The 17512-nt window shown below is 34.2% G+C and overlaps 2 protein-coding genes across 2 annotated transcripts; both read left to right on the top strand.

Annotated features, from left to right (window-relative positions):
- Positions 1–10904: 10904 nt before the first annotated feature.
- On the top strand, positions 10905–12969 carry LOC143855744 (uncharacterized). The gene is made up of 4 exons (XM_077365817.1): positions 10905–11520; positions 11694–12107; positions 12267–12407; positions 12491–12969. The coding sequence occupies exons 1-4, from the start codon at positions 10905–10907 to the stop codon at positions 12967–12969; spliced, it is 1650 nt and encodes a 549-aa protein (XP_077221932.1).
- Positions 12970–13069: 100 nt separating this feature from the next.
- Positions 13070–13837, top strand: LOC143855742 (uncharacterized). The gene has a single exon (XM_077365815.1). It carries the CDS (start codon positions 13070–13072, stop codon positions 13835–13837), a length of 768 nt encoding a protein of 255 aa, XP_077221930.1.
- The last annotated feature ends 3675 nt before the right edge of the window (positions 13838–17512 follow it).

The raw sequence follows: 17512 nt of genomic DNA, 5'->3' as shown, positions 1-17512 counted from the left end.
AAAGGGTGTGGCTTTTCAGAAACGTTTTATAACTTCCCTGTTGTGGCTATTCTCATTTCGATAGAAAAACGGTTCATCTGGAGAAAAACGCTAATCCTATTCTAACGGTTACCCTCTCTCCCATCGACTTTCTTTCCGTTTCAGGTACGAGAACCCCCTCCTCCTTTTTATTTGGTAAAAAAACATTTAAGTAGCATTATTTGGAGTTGGGTTGGGTTATACTGTTAGGGGTTGTCGATTGGGGTATACAGCTAAGGGTTTTGTGTATTCGTCATACCATATTCTGGTTTGTTCATAATCATATTTCACTTGCATAAGAAATCGTTATTGTTTCTGCTGTGAATTGGAATGCACAGATTTATAATAAATTTTTTATTTATATATATTTTTTTAAAATTAACTAAGATGATGAAGTAGCATGTTTAATTTGTTGTTGCAGAAAAAATAGAAAGGAAAATTTATACAATCTCTTTAAAAGATTTGTTGAATGATATATTACAAATCAAAAGATTACCACCAGCAATTTATGCATTTAAACAAAGTGCAAAAACAGGATATTATCGAGCTTTTGTTGATATAACTAACACACTTGAAAAAGGTTCGATAGTGACATTAATTGGAAACCCTTTCACGAATAAGAGTGACGCGGAGGAATATGTCGCAAAGCTTTGAATTGGACACATAAAGTTACGCTATAATCTAGATATTGAAGACTACAATTATGAAGAACTGCAACTATTAAAATTCAATTATGAACTTCTCGAACATATGTATGAATAATTATTAAAAGACAACAAAGACCTGAAGAAACAGCTCAACAAAGGTGCTTCATCATCTTCTAATCGTATTGACAATTAGTTTTATAATTTATTGATTTTGTAATACCGTAACAGAGCACAGTAGTGAAGTTTGTTTATAAGTTAGTGTAGACACCCCCATTTTGCTACACTTTAAAAAGCAAAAGATTCGGTAGTTTGTCAAGTCTCGAGTCCATATTCCGCAATAGATTAGTCATCCACACATTATAGGGTAGAGTTCCTCTCATTTTAGGTGTTTGGAAGTTGATTCGCAATCCTAAAGGTTTATAGGGTGTTACAATGATATCTGGAAGATGAAAGTTCAAGTTTTCAAGCAAGTGAAAAAACCTGCTATTTTTAGAATTTTCAGGGTTTCCCTCATTTTTGCCCACTTTTGCATTACAAGGGTATTTTGGTTATTCCCGATGTCTCTCATTTGACCCCCGAGTTGTGGCTGAGAAATAATGAGTAATTTCATAAGTTTTGGAAGACTTGCTAAATTTAGATTTCTCAGGGTTTCCCTTTTTCTTGCACTCCAGGGGTATTTTGGTCTTTTCCCATGTGATTCATTTGATCCTTGTACCGTGTCTGAGAAATCCAAGGTCGTTTCTTGAATTTTGGGAAACCTGCTATTTTTAGAATTTCTCAAGGTTTTTCCTAGTTTCACCAAATTTTGTACCTCAGGGGTAATTTGGTCGTTTTCAATATGTTTCATTTGACCTCTAGGGTGTGTCTAAGGAATGTTAGATCATTTCATGAATTTTGGAAGGCCTGCTAAATTTAGAGTTTATCAGGGTTTTGCTTGACTTCGAAATTTTATGTGTCAATGGCATTTTGGGTATTTTCACGGGATACCAAATTATCATGTTTGATATTGCTCACCAAAATGACCCAATTTTAAAGTTTATATTTTTTAAGTTTGACCACAAAGACTTTCCATTTTTAACTTTCCCCTTTAAGGGGTGAACCAATTTGAGGGTAATTTGGTTGCATTTGGATGTGTAATGGTCAAATATGGGTATTTTGATCTGAAAAGTTATTTTCCCAAAAAAAGATGGTTCGATCATATGTCGATGGTGCACCATAAATGTCATATGGGTTGGGTTCATCAATAAAAAATTTAAATTTAAAAGATTTTATTGAATTTTCATTGAAAAAAACCCAAAATACATGTCATAAGACCCATTGGGCTAAAGCCTACAAGGTGGGGGTCCATGTGGACCCACCCATGTGGGTCGGTGTAGACACCCCATTTTGCTCTACCTTAATCGATAAAGAAATTAGGGTTTGTTTTCCGTCGGTTTTCCAATGTCTTTCTTTCCCGCATCCGTTTGTTACATTTCTAAATATTTTTGGTCATTTCCGTCGTGTTTCGCATTTTCCCGCTAAATGTTGAGAAGGATTATTCAGAAAAATCTAAACTAGGGAGAATTTGTACCCGTTTGTGTGGGACCCGCTGATGTGGGACCCGTTTGTGTGGGACCCGCTGATGTGGGACCCGTTTGTGTGGGACCCGCTGATGTGGGACCCGCTTGTGTAGGGCCCGCTGATGTGGGACCCGCTTGTGCGGAACCCGCTGATGTGGGACTCACCATTAGCATGACTTAACTTTCTCTACCATTTCCACTAACTTCATTTTTCCCTTTAAAATAACACCATTATCTCCATTACCATTATATATTCCATTATCCCCACCACCATTCCCACCATTACCATTATATATTCCATTATCCCCACCACCATTCCCACCATTACCATTATATATTCCATTATTCCCACCACCATTCCCACCATTACCATTATATATTCCATTATCCCCACCACCATTCCCACCATTACCATTATATATTCCATTATTCCCACCACCATTCCCACCATTACCATTATATATTCCATTATTCCCACCACCATTCCCACAATTACCATTGTTTATTTCCATTATTCTCCACCACACCCACCATTCACATTATATATTCCATTATTCCCCACCACAATTCCCACCATTACCATTATATATTCCATTATTCTCCACCACACCCACCATTCTCATTGTTTATTTCCATTATTCTCCACCACACCCACCATTCTCATTGTTTATTTCCACCTCTCCACTAAGTTTTTCACTATATAAAGAGAGGTGATGAGAGGAAGAAAAAAAAAAAAACAACACATTGTTTTTGGATAGTTTTCTCTTTCTCTCCCTCAATATCTCTCACTCTCTCACTCTCACACTATCATTATCTACTTTCTCTCCTTATTTGTTTCTCCCCATCTCTCTCCCTTGTTCCATATAAAAAAAAATATAAAAGAAAATAAAACAAAGAAAAAGAGAAAGAAAGCGGAAGCGGATCAAGCGGCGGTGCGATTTTCGAATTTTTCGGCTCTCGGATTCGGCGAGGATTTCGATCACAGGTAGGTACTTAATTTTTAGATTTTTCTAGAATTATTTGGTATATTTGCATGATTTTTAGTATTTAATTGGATTTAGTTGAAAATTAAATATGTATGCTCAAAATCATGATCTCCATGAGTGTTTCGAAAATAAAATATATACTAAATGAATTCCAAAATTAATGAAATTTCGTGGGAAACTAATATGATACCAGTACATTCTACCATGAAATTTTGAGAATTTTGAGAATTTGTTTGGTATATTATTTTATGCTTTCTTTGAAATTTACCAGCTTTTGGAGGAATTGTTACTGACATCAGATAACAACTAAAATTCTTAAAATTTTTACAGTAGTCTTCAATCTCACATTTCTAGTTACTGTAAAAGTTTCAAGTGATTTGGATCTGTTTACATATGGGATGTAGGGTTAATTCATAATCTGGTCTGAAAATTAAAAAAATCTGAAACTGATAGTAAATGGTTTCCAAAATTCATGAAAATTTCTCAGTATGTTATTTTTACTTATATCTTATTAATGTAGAAATTTCATTGAATTTAGATTCATATTTCTAGTGGTTTCTGTGTTAATTGTGCAATCTGGACATTTAATGGTTTAATCAAGATTAAATGTGAATTTAATGTAAAAATATGCAAAACTCATCCTGTAAGCTACATACATTTTCATCTTGCTGCTGTAGAAATTTCAAATCATTTCGAATTTATTTGCAACAATTTCACTTGTAAAACCGCTCATATGCTTAAAATTGATAAAATCCATGGAAAATTCGAAATTAATTGAAAATCATATAAAAATTCCTAAAGAACTTTAAAATTCTGTCACATGTTCACTCCTTAATCCATTGAAACAGAAATTTTAGGATCTTTAGATTTTCCTGGAAAAATGGCCAGTGCATCCATAATCGTATCCCAATTGCAACTTGATCTTTGACAATTTGAATATTTAAGTTATAGCATGTTGTTGGCTCCGAGGTTATTGTCCACGGAAATCCTGAGATTCTGCCAGGCAATAAGATGCTATAACCTAAGTATTAAATTGCACAAGGAAAGAGCGCACGATTCCCTCCTTTGGATGCCATTCAAGGCCGAAATTGGTGAACCCTAGAACCATTGGTAATCCTTAAATGTCTAGAAACTGAAAATCTTCGAAATCTGAAACTCATTAACCTCGAGAACTTAAATCGATTTATCTTGTGTCTTTCGGAACCATTGGATTATGGTTTCCAATCTAAGAACCATTAGAGCCCAATTTAGGAACACTGGTGTCGTGCCGTGTCCTAGGTTTTAGGGAGTCCTAGAGTTAGGAGTCCAGCCTCATCACGGACGCTTGCTATGAATAGCAACCGTACCATAGGTCTAGTTACACTAGTCACCCGATCTTTCCCTAGGACAAGCCTAGTAAACTAGGATGTAGGCAAAACCTGCATTAGTCTAAGGGACAACTTGCATTCAGATAAGAATCATATAGCATCTTAGATGAAATCCTAAGATAATAAAATCCTCAACTTGAATTAAATAATTCCTCTTAAAACTGTTGAAACAGTCAAATCCGTCTAAGTCGGTGTCCTAGTTGAGTTAGGCATATGTAGCTTAGCTTAGGTGCACCGAACTACGTCGACTCTGATCCCAGTGAGGCTTGGGTACGTAGGCAGCTTGGATGTCTGACGGCATACCACCCGCGAGTCGGCACCACAACAAATTGTGGTGTTTTGGATATTAATTTTCTTGTAAATGCTTAATCAAATCATTTAGGGCTTTCCATGAAATTAGAATTCTAGGAGAACTTTCACTTAGAATGAATCCAGACAAATTAATAAATCAAGATACACATCTAGGATTCACATTGAAATTAGATTCTAGGATGCATGTCACTTAGTTCGCACATTAACATAGAGTTGAATGAGCCATTTAAAATAAATTTAAAAGAGTTAGCTTTTGGAATCGAAGACCGATTATCGGACAAGAATGGTGCATGTGGTGGATAACTCCCCATACCTTCCATTCTCGTAACCAGGTAGCGAGTCTAGATTTCTGGTTAATTATGGGTCCTAGATCCCACATCTAGGTGGCGACTCTGTCAGTCTCTTTCGTGTGGAATTCGGATTGCCTTAGTGATCCCAAGTCCACAGGAAAGACGAATTCAAATCAATATTAAAATGCACACGCCAATCGCGTGGGTACGAGAGACCAAGAGAAGGCGTGGCGGCTCGCGCCCCACCCCTCTCGCGGGATCGGGTGCCACAGTCGGCCACATAAGTGGGCGCCCCAGATGAGGAGGCCACATGCAAAAACGTCCAACATGGGATGAGGTGGTTGGTGACATAATATTTGTTTTGAAAAAAATAATAAAGAAAGGAAGAGTTATAATTAGAAAGGGCTTGTATGATAAAGTTACTAAAACGGCTATAATGTTTTACCTTCTAGTCCAAATAATTCATACTTATACTTTTTTTGAACGTCTCGAAAAGATCTACAACTTTGTAGTTTACGACTTTTCCTGAATCAGCCTCTAAATAGGTCAAAAATGAGCTCAAACGTTGGGCAACCCTCTTTGGACGAAAATCATTCATAAAAGCTAGTTTCTTATGTGAGAAGGCTTCTAGATTGATCTTAAAGAATCTCTATTGTGTAATTTAGCATTGCTTAGCTTGTAAGAAATAAAGTTTAGAAATAAGTTCATTATGAAAATCAAAGAATGAGAAAGTCAAAGCACAAATTGGAAACAAGCTAAAGAAATGAGCTCTCACATTGGAAACTACTAATCTTCTCTCATCCATAATCTTTTCTATAAAAACAAAGCAAGCACAACCTTTGGACTCTCTCTAGAAAATTCATCTCTCTCTTTCTTCCTCCTTGGAATTCATTCATCTCTTTTGTTGCTTTAGTGTTCATCTCTTCCACTTGGTTCTACACAAAGTGCTTTCATATATTCAACATATTCAACGTTGGAGGCTTTATTATTATTCTTCGGGGTTTTCTTTGCGATTAAAAGGGTAAGTCAAAGCGTATATCCAAGGATTACTTACCCTAGAGACAAGGAGAGCTAGCAAGGTTGGTCTTCTAAAACCCTCTTTCATGTAGTTTAAACTAGAAGCATGCTGGGATTTGTAATTTTCTTTGAAAAGCTACGAAGATGAAATTATTTGCATGTGAAATTTTGAGGAGATGAGATCAGGTTTAGGTAATTTCATAATCTAAAATTTTTCTTGGAAAATCTATTTTTTAATATTAAAATCTAATTTTTGAAATTAAGAGGGTTTAAATCCACTTTACAAAGCAACTTTAATAAACCTTTGAAATTTCTTCAATTTTTCAATCTCTGAGTCTTTTATGTATTAAAAATCATAGAAATCTGGAATTTCTAGAAATTTTGACTTCGTTTTGACCATAATTTGACCTTTTGAACATTACCCTTAAAGGGGTTTAATTCTAAATATCGAATTTAAAAAGATGTCAAAACAGATAAAAAATCAATGAAAATTTAAATAAAACAGAATTTTAAGGTTTTAAAAGAGTACGAATTTTTTAAAGAGTTTTGGATTTTATTTAAGGGGCTCAAAAATTTATTTAATCCAAGGGGTATTTTTGGAAAAAAACTAATTTTCGAGAAATATATAGGGTTTCCAAAGATACAATTTGGATGAGAAGTAACTAAGACCTGATCTAATCTTTTGTGAATTTTTTAAGATTTTTGGTTGTTGTTAGATATTTGTTTATGATTTTAATGCCAAATCAAGCATGCCATGTTAAATCGGAAATAAATAGCAAATTGCAATGAAAACTTCTGGAAATATTCCATTGAGATTTACTGATGGAATTACATGTTTTTACAAAGTTTACATTCGTTTAGATTAGATTTACTATATTTTTCTTTGTAAATTCATAATCTAGACAGATACATTTAAAATCGACAGTTGATAGTAAATCAGTTTTACAATTCATGAAATTCATAACCTTGACATATTTCTTCAACATTGAAAAACTGATAGCAAAACACATTTATAATCCATGACAATTGTACAGTAATCTTCTCTGGTCAAGAGAAAGCTACTGTAAAAAATATAGCTTAATCCGAATAGATTTGCTATAAGTTAATGTGTAAATATCTAATCTGAACTGAATTTCTTTAAAATACTTAAGAAAATCAAAATAAATTCGAATTGTTATCAAAATTTCCAAATACATCTAATTTTCTATCATGTATTCAATCTTTAAACTATTAAAAATAGAAACTTTAGGATCCATTGATTTCCTTTGCTAATTTGCAATGTTATGATAGTTTAATCGCCAAGATTGCGTTCATAATCGTATCTTAATTGTGATCATTCCCTAATAATTTGATCATTTAAATTATAGTATGTTGTTGGCTCCGAGGTCCACTGTCCACAAAAATCCTGTGAAATATGCCAGGCAATAACATACTATAACTTACGTTTTAAATTATACAAGGATTGAGAGCACGATGCCCTTCCAATGGATGCAACTCAAGGCCGAAATTTGCCAACCATAGAGCCTTTGGTATTCCTTATATCTTAGGAATCGAAAATCTTTAAAAAATTGAAAATCATTTACTTAATAAATTAAGATCATTTGATCAATGCTTTTGAAACTGTTGGATAACGGTATCTCTTCGTAGGAACCTTTAGAACTAATTAAGAACACTTACATCACGTTGTGTCCTAGGTTTTAGGGTGTCCTAGAGTTGGGGAGTTCGGCCTCATCACGATCGATTATTATTATTAGCAATTGAGTCATAGATCTAGTTACACTAATTACCTCTTTTCCCATAGGACAAGCCTAGTTACCTAGGATGTAGGTTCACCTGCATTAATGTGAGGGATGTCTTGCACTTAAATATGACCATATAGCATCTTAGATGGAGTCTTAGGATAATAAAATCTGCTAAACTTGAACTAAAAAATCTCTATTAAACTGTTGAAACAGTCCTTCCAATCTAGATTGGTGTCCTAGATGTCTTAGGCATGTAGCTTAGTTCAGGCACCGAACTACGTCAACTCTAATCCCAGTGAGGCTTAGATACGTAGGCAGCTTGGATGCTTGATGGCATACCAATCACGAGTCGGTCCCACATACAATCAATGGGGTTCTTTAGGGTAGCTTTTATTTTCTTTCATCATTTAAAATCTTATATTAAAATTGATTAAATCACTTAGGACTTTTCCCCAAATTAGAATTTTAGGAGAACTTTCACATATAATGAATCCAAATGAATTTACAAAATCAATATATACATTAGGAAATGCATTGAAATTAGATCTTAGGATGAATGTCATATAGTTCGCACATTAATATAGCGTTAAATGAGCCACTTAAAAGAAATTCAAGAGAGTTAACTTTTGGAATTGAAGACCGGATTATCAGGCAAGAATGGTGCATGTGGTGGTAGCTTCTCATACCTTCCATTTTTGTAATCAGGTAACGAATCTAGATTTCTGGTCAATTATGGGTCTTAGATCTCTCATCTAGGTAGCGACTCTGCCATTCTCTTTTGCATGAAATTTGGATTGCTTTAGTGATCCCAAGTTCACGGAAAAGATGAATTAAATCAATAATAAAAAACGGCACACGCCATTCGTGTGGGTACGAGAGACCAACAGAGGCGGGTCACGCGCCGCGCCCCTCTCGTGGGATCGGGTCCCACAGTTAGTTGATTGTAATGAACAAATTCAATTGTTGATTAATGCATATCTACTTGCTTTAGTTTTTTATCCAAATATTAAATCTTTAGTATTCCTTTTAAACTGAACATCAACAACTTATAATTTTATGATCAAATTTTTACAACCCAAAAAACAAATGAATACAATATGATAATTTAAAAAAAAAAGCTTATTAAATTTATTGGCTAAAGAACAACAAATAAGAATATTCATTTTATGTTGATGTCACCATTCCAATTAAAAAAATTAAATGAGATATGTCATAAATGAAATCTTTGCTTAAATTTTTTAGCCCGTTGATTTTATCACCCCATTGTCTTGAACTTTTTTTTTTTTTAAATAGCTTTAATAAGGGTTTGATATTTACTATTATCATATGGTTATGCTATTTTACTTTGTGTTTTATCCATCTGGGTTTTAGATGGACTTTAACCCGGATTGACTTTCTTTGCATTCAATTTCTTCTTCCTTCACAATCGGTATTATTTACCCCATTTTTTCATCCTTATCTGCTGGCACAACTCAGCCATCTTTTCACCCACATCCATCTGGGTTTTAGATGCTCTCTGCAATCAATTTATTTCTGCACACTCAGCCATTTTTTTACAATACTGCTTTTTTTACAATATTGCTTTAGGGTTTTTATAATACAGCTAAAAGAGTGATAGATGAAATAAAATTTATATACTTTTTTCTCATTAAACATTATATTTATAATGAATTAATTCTTCAATTGTATTTACATATTATATCGAAGTTGAAAAAAATTAACTAAGATTATTTTGGTTCTCTAAAAAAAGTTTTTGTTGCATATTTCATGTATATTATTTAACTACCATATTGTCTTCTATACTTTAAATATTTTAATCAATTTTTCCTTATTACGTAAGATAATTAAATTTAATATTTTCTTTAAATTTAACTATAACAATCAAGATTTAATAAAGAATTACTAAGAATTTATTAGTTCTAAAAAAAATTAAATAATATTTCGTGTTTAATATTTTAATGTAAAAATCGTCAGTTTTGATGAAACATTATTGTTTATGCAATATAAGATTCATTTTTTACTATAGACTTAAATTACATATGATTAGAAATTTGTTTGAACTTTATAACTCCTACTTACTTAATATAGAATAATCAGATATTTTAAAATTAGTTGATACAATTTTGTTCATTTGTTAGATTTCATTAATCGAATTCTTTAGTTTTTTACTATTTTTAATAGATTGATAATGACAATGGATAGGATGAAAGATGTAGAGCTGAACGAATGCATCGAAGATTCATTATTAATGCACGAAGAATAAGAGGCGGCACTAGGAATGTTGAAATTCATTCTACCCAAAACATTGCACACGCAAATACTAGAACGAACAATTTAATAAATATTGTGTCACACTCTATTGTCAATGCGGATGGTAGTATCCAAACATCAACAACTGTTCATAGAATGAATACAATTACCAGCGATGGATATATTCTTCAACCACCATGCGTTAATACTAGAGGTAAGATACTAAATTATTAAGTTTCAATTTGGAAAACAGTTGTCGATAAAAAAAAATTGGATTAATTTTTATGCTATTAAGTAGATAATATAACGGTTAGAGCGAGCAGAAACAAAAGACGCAAAAGATGTCCCAATAGTCCAGAATTAAGCTTAGGCTCATGCTCTAGAGGGCTTCAAGTTGGGATGCGGGAAAGAAGGATAATAAATGAAGGCTAGGCAAGAGTAAGTCGGCCAAAGTAAGAGTTCTGTGTATGATTAGGTAGAAATTTTTTTTTTTTTTAAATCCTATAACTTAGAGAGTTTGACTGTTTATTGACGTAGGAAAATTCTACGAGGCATGGAACTTTGGAAGTCCGGGTTATGTGTGTCCACACTGTATGGCAATACTATGGTACGAGGAACGAGTTCATAAATGTACCAGGACAACAAATCCAAAATTCTCAATTTGTTGCAACCAAGGAAAGGTTGACTTACCTGTTATGCAGCATCCTCCTAAATTTATGGCAGAGCTTTTGAATAATAACAAAGAAAATCGTGCTGCAAAATTTCGAGACAACATAAGAAGTTACAATTCTATATTTGCATTTACATCGATGGGTGGTAACATTGATAAACGTATCAACGATGGAAGGGGTCCATATGTGTTTCGAATAAATGGACAAAACCATCATCTAATTGGATCGTTGTTACTGGAGACGGGAAAAAAACCTAAATTTGCCCAGCTCTATATATATGACACAGAGAACGAGATTTCCAATAGAATAAGAGCAATTAGTAAGGACAATAGGTGTGACATCTTAGATCCCACAATTGTTAAAGGATTGTTAAATATGTTCGATACTTACAATCAACTTACAAAGGTTTTCCGTATGGCAAGAGACCGTTTCAAGGAATCCGACTTACATGATGTTCATATAAGGCTAATTGGGAATCGTGGCAGAGATGCAAGACAGTATAATATGCCAACTACTTCTGAAGTAGCTGCACTAATTGTTGGCGACTTGAGTAAGACAAATGTTGAAAGAGATGTTATAGTAGAGCACATAGGTGATGGCCTGCAGTGTATCAGTGATTTGAATCCAAGTTTTATGGCAATGCAGTACCAATTCTGTTTCCGTATGGAGAAGATGGCTACCATCTAGGAATACCATATAAATGTAACGAAGGAAGAAGGAAAATGAAGAGACATTGTGTGACTATGAGATAATATTATGCATATAGAATTCAACAAAGATAAAATGAGAGCCAAACAATTATTCGTGTTGGACGTCTATTCCAACAATTTTTAGTCAATGCTTATACAGCTATTGAAGAGGAACGATTGCGCTGGATCCACAATAGCCAACCACAATTAAGAGCAGAATTGTATAAAGGTTTACGTGATGCAGTCGTGAGAGGTGACACGACTCCAGCTTCAGTAGGAAGAAGAATTGTTTCGCCATCATCATTTACAGGAGGCCCGAGATATATGGTACAGAATTATCAAGATGCAATGGCTATTTGTAGATGGGTGGGAAATCCTAATCTATTTGTAACATTCACAGCAAATCCAAAGTGGCCTGAAATTCAGAAGTTTGTTGATCAAATTCCTGGACAAAAACCAAATGATAGACCAGACATTGAATCCAGAGTTTTCAAGATTAAGATCGATCAATTAATGAGAGATCTTATAAAATTACAACATTTTGGAAGAGTCATAGCAGGTATTTATTTATAAGTTTATGGCAATTTTTTTAAACAAAATTTTACAGATAATAACAAAATATATTAGATACTTTTTAAACTTTCAGCTGTCTACACTATTGAGTTCCGGAAAAGAGGACTGCCACACGTGCATATATTACTTTGGCTTTATCAATCAGATAAGTATCCAACACCATCTGAAATTGACAAGATCCTATCAGCAGAAATACCAGATGAGGCAAGTGATTATACTGCATATGCAGCAGTTACAGAATATATGATGCATGGACCATGTGGAGCAACAAACAGCAAAGCGCCTTGTATGATCGGGGGAAATTATTGCAGAAAAAATTTTCAATTTTTTTTTACAATGACACAACACTATCTGAAGATGGGTTTCCAGTTTACAGAAGAAGAGATAATGATCGATTTGTTCAAAAGGGAGATGTCAAACTAGACAACAGATATGTAGTACCACACAATGTTGATTTGATTATAAAATATCAAGCTCACATAAATGTTGAGTGGTGCAACAGGTCAAGAGCGATAAAATATCTTTTCAAGTACATCAATAAAGGACCTGACAGGATAACAATTATAGTTGAAGAGGACATTTCAAGCAATCGTGGAAATGATAATACAGAAATTAAAAAAATTGATGAAATAAAAAGTTATCTAGACTGTCGTTATGTCTCAGCATGTGCATGCTGGAGAATATTTCAATTTGATATTCAACATCGAATGCCTGCGGTTGAAAGGATGGCGTTTCACCTTCCTGATGAGCAATGCATTACTTTTAGAGATTCTGAACCCATCAACCAAGTTCTAAACAATGAAGATGTTGAAACAACAATGTTTCACTCAATGGATGCATACAAATAGCGTTGAGGAAGATGCTCGAAATCTGGCCTTTGCTGAATTCCCCACAAAATTTGTATGGAATAAAAAAGACAAGATGTGGCAACAAAGGAAAAAAAGGGAAATGCATAGGGAGGATAATTTATGCAATCCGAGTTCTGGAGAAAGGTTCTATTTGAGGATGTTATTAAATATTGTTAGAAGCCCACGAAGCTATAAAGAGATTAGAACCTTAAACGGTGTAACACATCCAACATTTAAATCAGCATGCCTTGGACTGTTGGATGGTGACAAGGAGTGGCATGATGCAATTAATGAGGCTTCACAATGGGCAACTGCAGCACAACTAAGAGAACTATTTGTGACTCTTCTACTCTTTTGTGAAATCGCTAATCCGTTTGAGCTATGGGAAAGAAATTGGCAGCTGTTATCTGATGATATTCAGTACCGCCAACGACATGTATTTGGACATGCCCAACTAGAGTTAGATGAATATCAAATACAAAGTTACACTTTGTTTGAGATTGAAATCATCCTCATGAGAAATGGCAAGTCTTTGGCAGATTATAAACCACTCCCAATGCCTGATGTAGCACTACTCAGCCAACTGAATAATCGACTCATAAGAGAAGAAACATTGTATGACAGGGAACAATTAAAGATAGAGCACAACGAGTTATACAGCGGACTTAACTCAGACCAAAGAAATATATTTGTTTCTGTAATAACAGCAGTAACTGAAAAGAAAGGCAGATTGTTTTTTTTTTATGGCCATGGAGGGACAGGTAAAACATATGTGTACAGAACCTTAATTGCAAGATTGCGCTTGGAAGGCAAAATTGTTTTGGCTGTAGCATCCTCTGGAATAGCGGCTCTCATTTTACAAGGATGACAGACTACTCATTCAAGATTCAAAATTCCTATCAATCTCGAAGAAAACTCCACGTGCAGCATTCATCAAGGTACCCAATTTGTAGAATTGATAAAACAGACATCACTTATTATATGGGATGAAGCACCAATGCACCACCGACATGCTTTTGAGGCCGTAGACAAAACTTTAAAAGACATATTAAGGTTTGATGATTGTAATTCATGTGAAAATTCATTTGGAGGAAAAACTGTACTTCTTGGTGGAGATTTCCCGTTGTTCCAAAAGGAGGAAGACATGAAGTTGTTCTTGCTTCGATAAACAATTCCTACTTATGGGACCATTGCAAGGTCTTCAATTTAAAAAAAATATATGAGATTGAATCCAACTTCAACTGACAGCAGTACATCTAATTCAATAACAGAATTCGGCAAATGGGTTTTAGATATAGGAGATGGCAAGATTGAATCAATATCAACAGAAGAAGATGGCGAACCTTCGTGGATTAAAATTCCAAGTTATCTACTTATACATGGTGGAGAGAATCCCATAAGTGAAATAGTATTTATCACATATCCGTCATTTCACAATAGTTACAAAGATGCGCATTATCTGCAAGAAAGAGCAATATTGACTCCAAAAAATCATACAGTCGATGAAATAAACGCATACATGATGCAATTCATTGATGGGGAAGAACATTCATATCTCAGCTCAGATTCAATATGTAAAGCTTCGTCAAATGTCGCTGATCAAGACATGATTTATCCGGTAGAGTTTTTTAATACATTAAATTAAGTTTCCAGGATTACCAAATCACGTTCTTCATCTGAAAGTTGGAAATCCTATAATGCTTTTGAGAAATATTAATCAAAATGCAGGATTGTGCAATGGCACACGGCTAATAGTGGTTAGCCACTTGGATTATCGAAGGAAGAAAAATCACAGGAACAAATATTGGAACAAAAGTTCTCATACCCAGGGTCATATTAACAGCTACTGAATCAAAGTGGCCCCTCGTTTTGAGACAAAGACAGTTTCCAGTCAGAGTCTGTTATGCAATGACAATTAACAAAAGTCAGGGCCAAACTATTAAACAAGTTAGCATGTATTTGTCAAAGCCTGTTTTCACTCATGGGCAACTATATGTTGATGTCTCTCGAGTGACATGTCCTGATAGTCTTAAGATATTAATAGAAAAAAATGATGGCGACGAAAATAGGTACACCAAAAACATTGTATATAAAGAAGTTTTTAACAACTTATATACAGGTACGTCAATAAAAATATGAATTTATTAAAAAGAAAAGATAATAATTACACAAAATCGTCTACTAATTTTTTCCCTTTCAGATTCCGATCTCTAAAGATGGCAGGGGGACGCCAGTTGCTAAGACAACTCCACAAGGACAAACAAGATTGGGAAATACATGTTAGATTAACAAGAATGTGGGATGCTGTTAACATTAAGTCAAACAATGAACTCATTAGCCTCGATTTAATTCTACTTGATGAAGAAGAAAGTATTCGCCACCACCCATTCTTTATTTGAAATTTAATATTATAATTGTTTATTCTTAAAAAATATTACTATATTGCACATTTCAAAAAAGTCTACATTTATGTATATATAAGGGGAGCATATTCAAGCATCAATTAAAAATAAGTTCACTCATCAATTTAGAGCATTGCTTCAAGAAGGACTTGTGTATGTGATAAAGAATTTCACTGTAGTTGATAACAAAAAGGAATACAGAGTTGTTTCAAACAAATATATGATAAACTTCCATGAAGCAACCTTTATTAAAGAGAAAATGAATGAAAATGATGAGATTGGACAGCACAGATTCGAAATAATATCTTTTATTGTAAGCCCAATGGTTCCTACCTTGGCAATTCCCATCTTATTTTGATGATTCCAATACACAAGTGATTTAAGATCACTAATGTGTTTGAATGTCTAAGTTGTAGATCATAATGGTGTTAAGACAAGATTGCTTGGATTGAGGCCAAGAAGCTCTCATTGGACCGCATTAGGAAGGCCAAAGACATCGAAGATCCAAGAAGCATAAAGACTTGAAGCATCAATTGAAGATCAAAGTCATTTTAGATTGTATTGATCCAATCTTAGTTTAGATCATAAGAGGCATAAATCAAGTTAATCTCACACACCCTAAATGTTTAAGAGATTGTCCTTGTGGTGTCCCAACACTTTGGAACCCTCATAACAATCACAACTTGGTGTAAAGTTGGAAGCCAAATCAAATAAGAAATAGAATTGAAAATCTGCCTGGAAATAGGCATCTCGGAACTCCGAGAGAATTCTCGGAGCTCCGAGCTCGAAACTCCGAGAAATCCTCGGAGCTCCGAGATTTGGTCCAGTAGAAATTTTCCAACTTTTGTTTACATTCCCGGAACTCCGAGATCATTTCTCGGAACTCCGAGAATTTCTTGGAACTCTGAGAAAATTTCTCGGAACTCCGAGAACACTATAACGGTAAGAATTATAGCCGTTGGGAATTTTACAGGAATTACCATTATGCCCTCAAACTGTCATATTTGGGTTTTTCTATAAATATGGGTATTCTAAACTTCCCAATCATCAATCCTAACACTCAAAAACTCTACTTGAACATCCTAAGAGTGAATCAAACTTGTTTATGCCTCTCATCATCTAAGATTAGGATTTGGATCAATAGGCTCAATTTGTACATCTTCTACAAATCTTGTAAACCCTTGTGAGAGATTTTTTGTTCTTTCTTTCTTACTCAAGAACATTGTATTCGGGCGAGTGTTCGGAGAAGCGTAGCCCACTCTCCATGGTGAAGATCACCACCAAGGTTAAAGGCGGTTGGAATTGTAATCGGCACCGATCTTCGCCGGAGTTAAGAAGATCAAATAGTGAAGCCATCAACGGGTTTGGTTGGTGGAGTGGAGTAGGCCTCGCGTTTTGAGGACCGAACCACTTTAAATCTCGGGTGCAATCTCTCTTATCTCTTGCCTTTCCTTTATTTGCACTTAGGATTTAACTTGAATACTTATATTTTCATTCTTGATCTCTTAATCTTCAAAATTGGGTTAGAAGTTTTCAAAAGGCTAAAACTTGTTAGGAACCTAATTTTACCTCCTCATAAGTTGCCGTACTCGGGACCACCCTTGTAATTTCACTTTTACTATTCTAGACATACGAGTGAATAATAATGTCTACCTCACAGGTAAAAAAAATTCACTTCACTATATGCTACCTTATTTTTTGTTATAACATTTGCTCAAAAAAATTTAAATATACTACCGGCAGATGTAATTGGACAAATCAGTGCAATTTCTACAATTGAGGAAATACATGCTAAAGGAAAGAAGGTGAATAAAAAATTAATTGAGCTTCAAGACAAGAGGTAAAAAATCAAGACAATATAATACATTTGGAAATTTAATACTAACATTATAAGATTTTGTATTTGAATAATTTTACAAATATTTTTTTTGCAGCAAAAATAAAATCTGAATAACATTGTGGAGACAATTAGCAGATGAGATAAACAAAGATGCTTGCTTACATATTTCTGAGCCTGTAATTCTTATTATCACTTCAACTACTGTGAAGAAATATCTCTGTACGTAACTACATTCTTATTCCTGTATCGCAATAATATTATGAAATTGTTATTTTTAAAAAATATTATAAATGGTATTCTT

The sequence above is a fragment of the Tasmannia lanceolata genome, unplaced genomic scaffold (genome assembly GCF_043159265.1).
Source record: "Tasmannia lanceolata isolate RefF3 unplaced genomic scaffold, GAP_Taslan_0.1 ptg000023l, whole genome shotgun sequence".
In the NCBI taxonomy this organism is placed as follows: Eukaryota; Viridiplantae; Streptophyta; class Magnoliopsida; order Canellales; family Winteraceae; genus Tasmannia; species Tasmannia lanceolata.
Note: the sequence above shows the minus strand (reverse complement) of the source record. Positions and strands in the feature narration are given on the sequence as shown.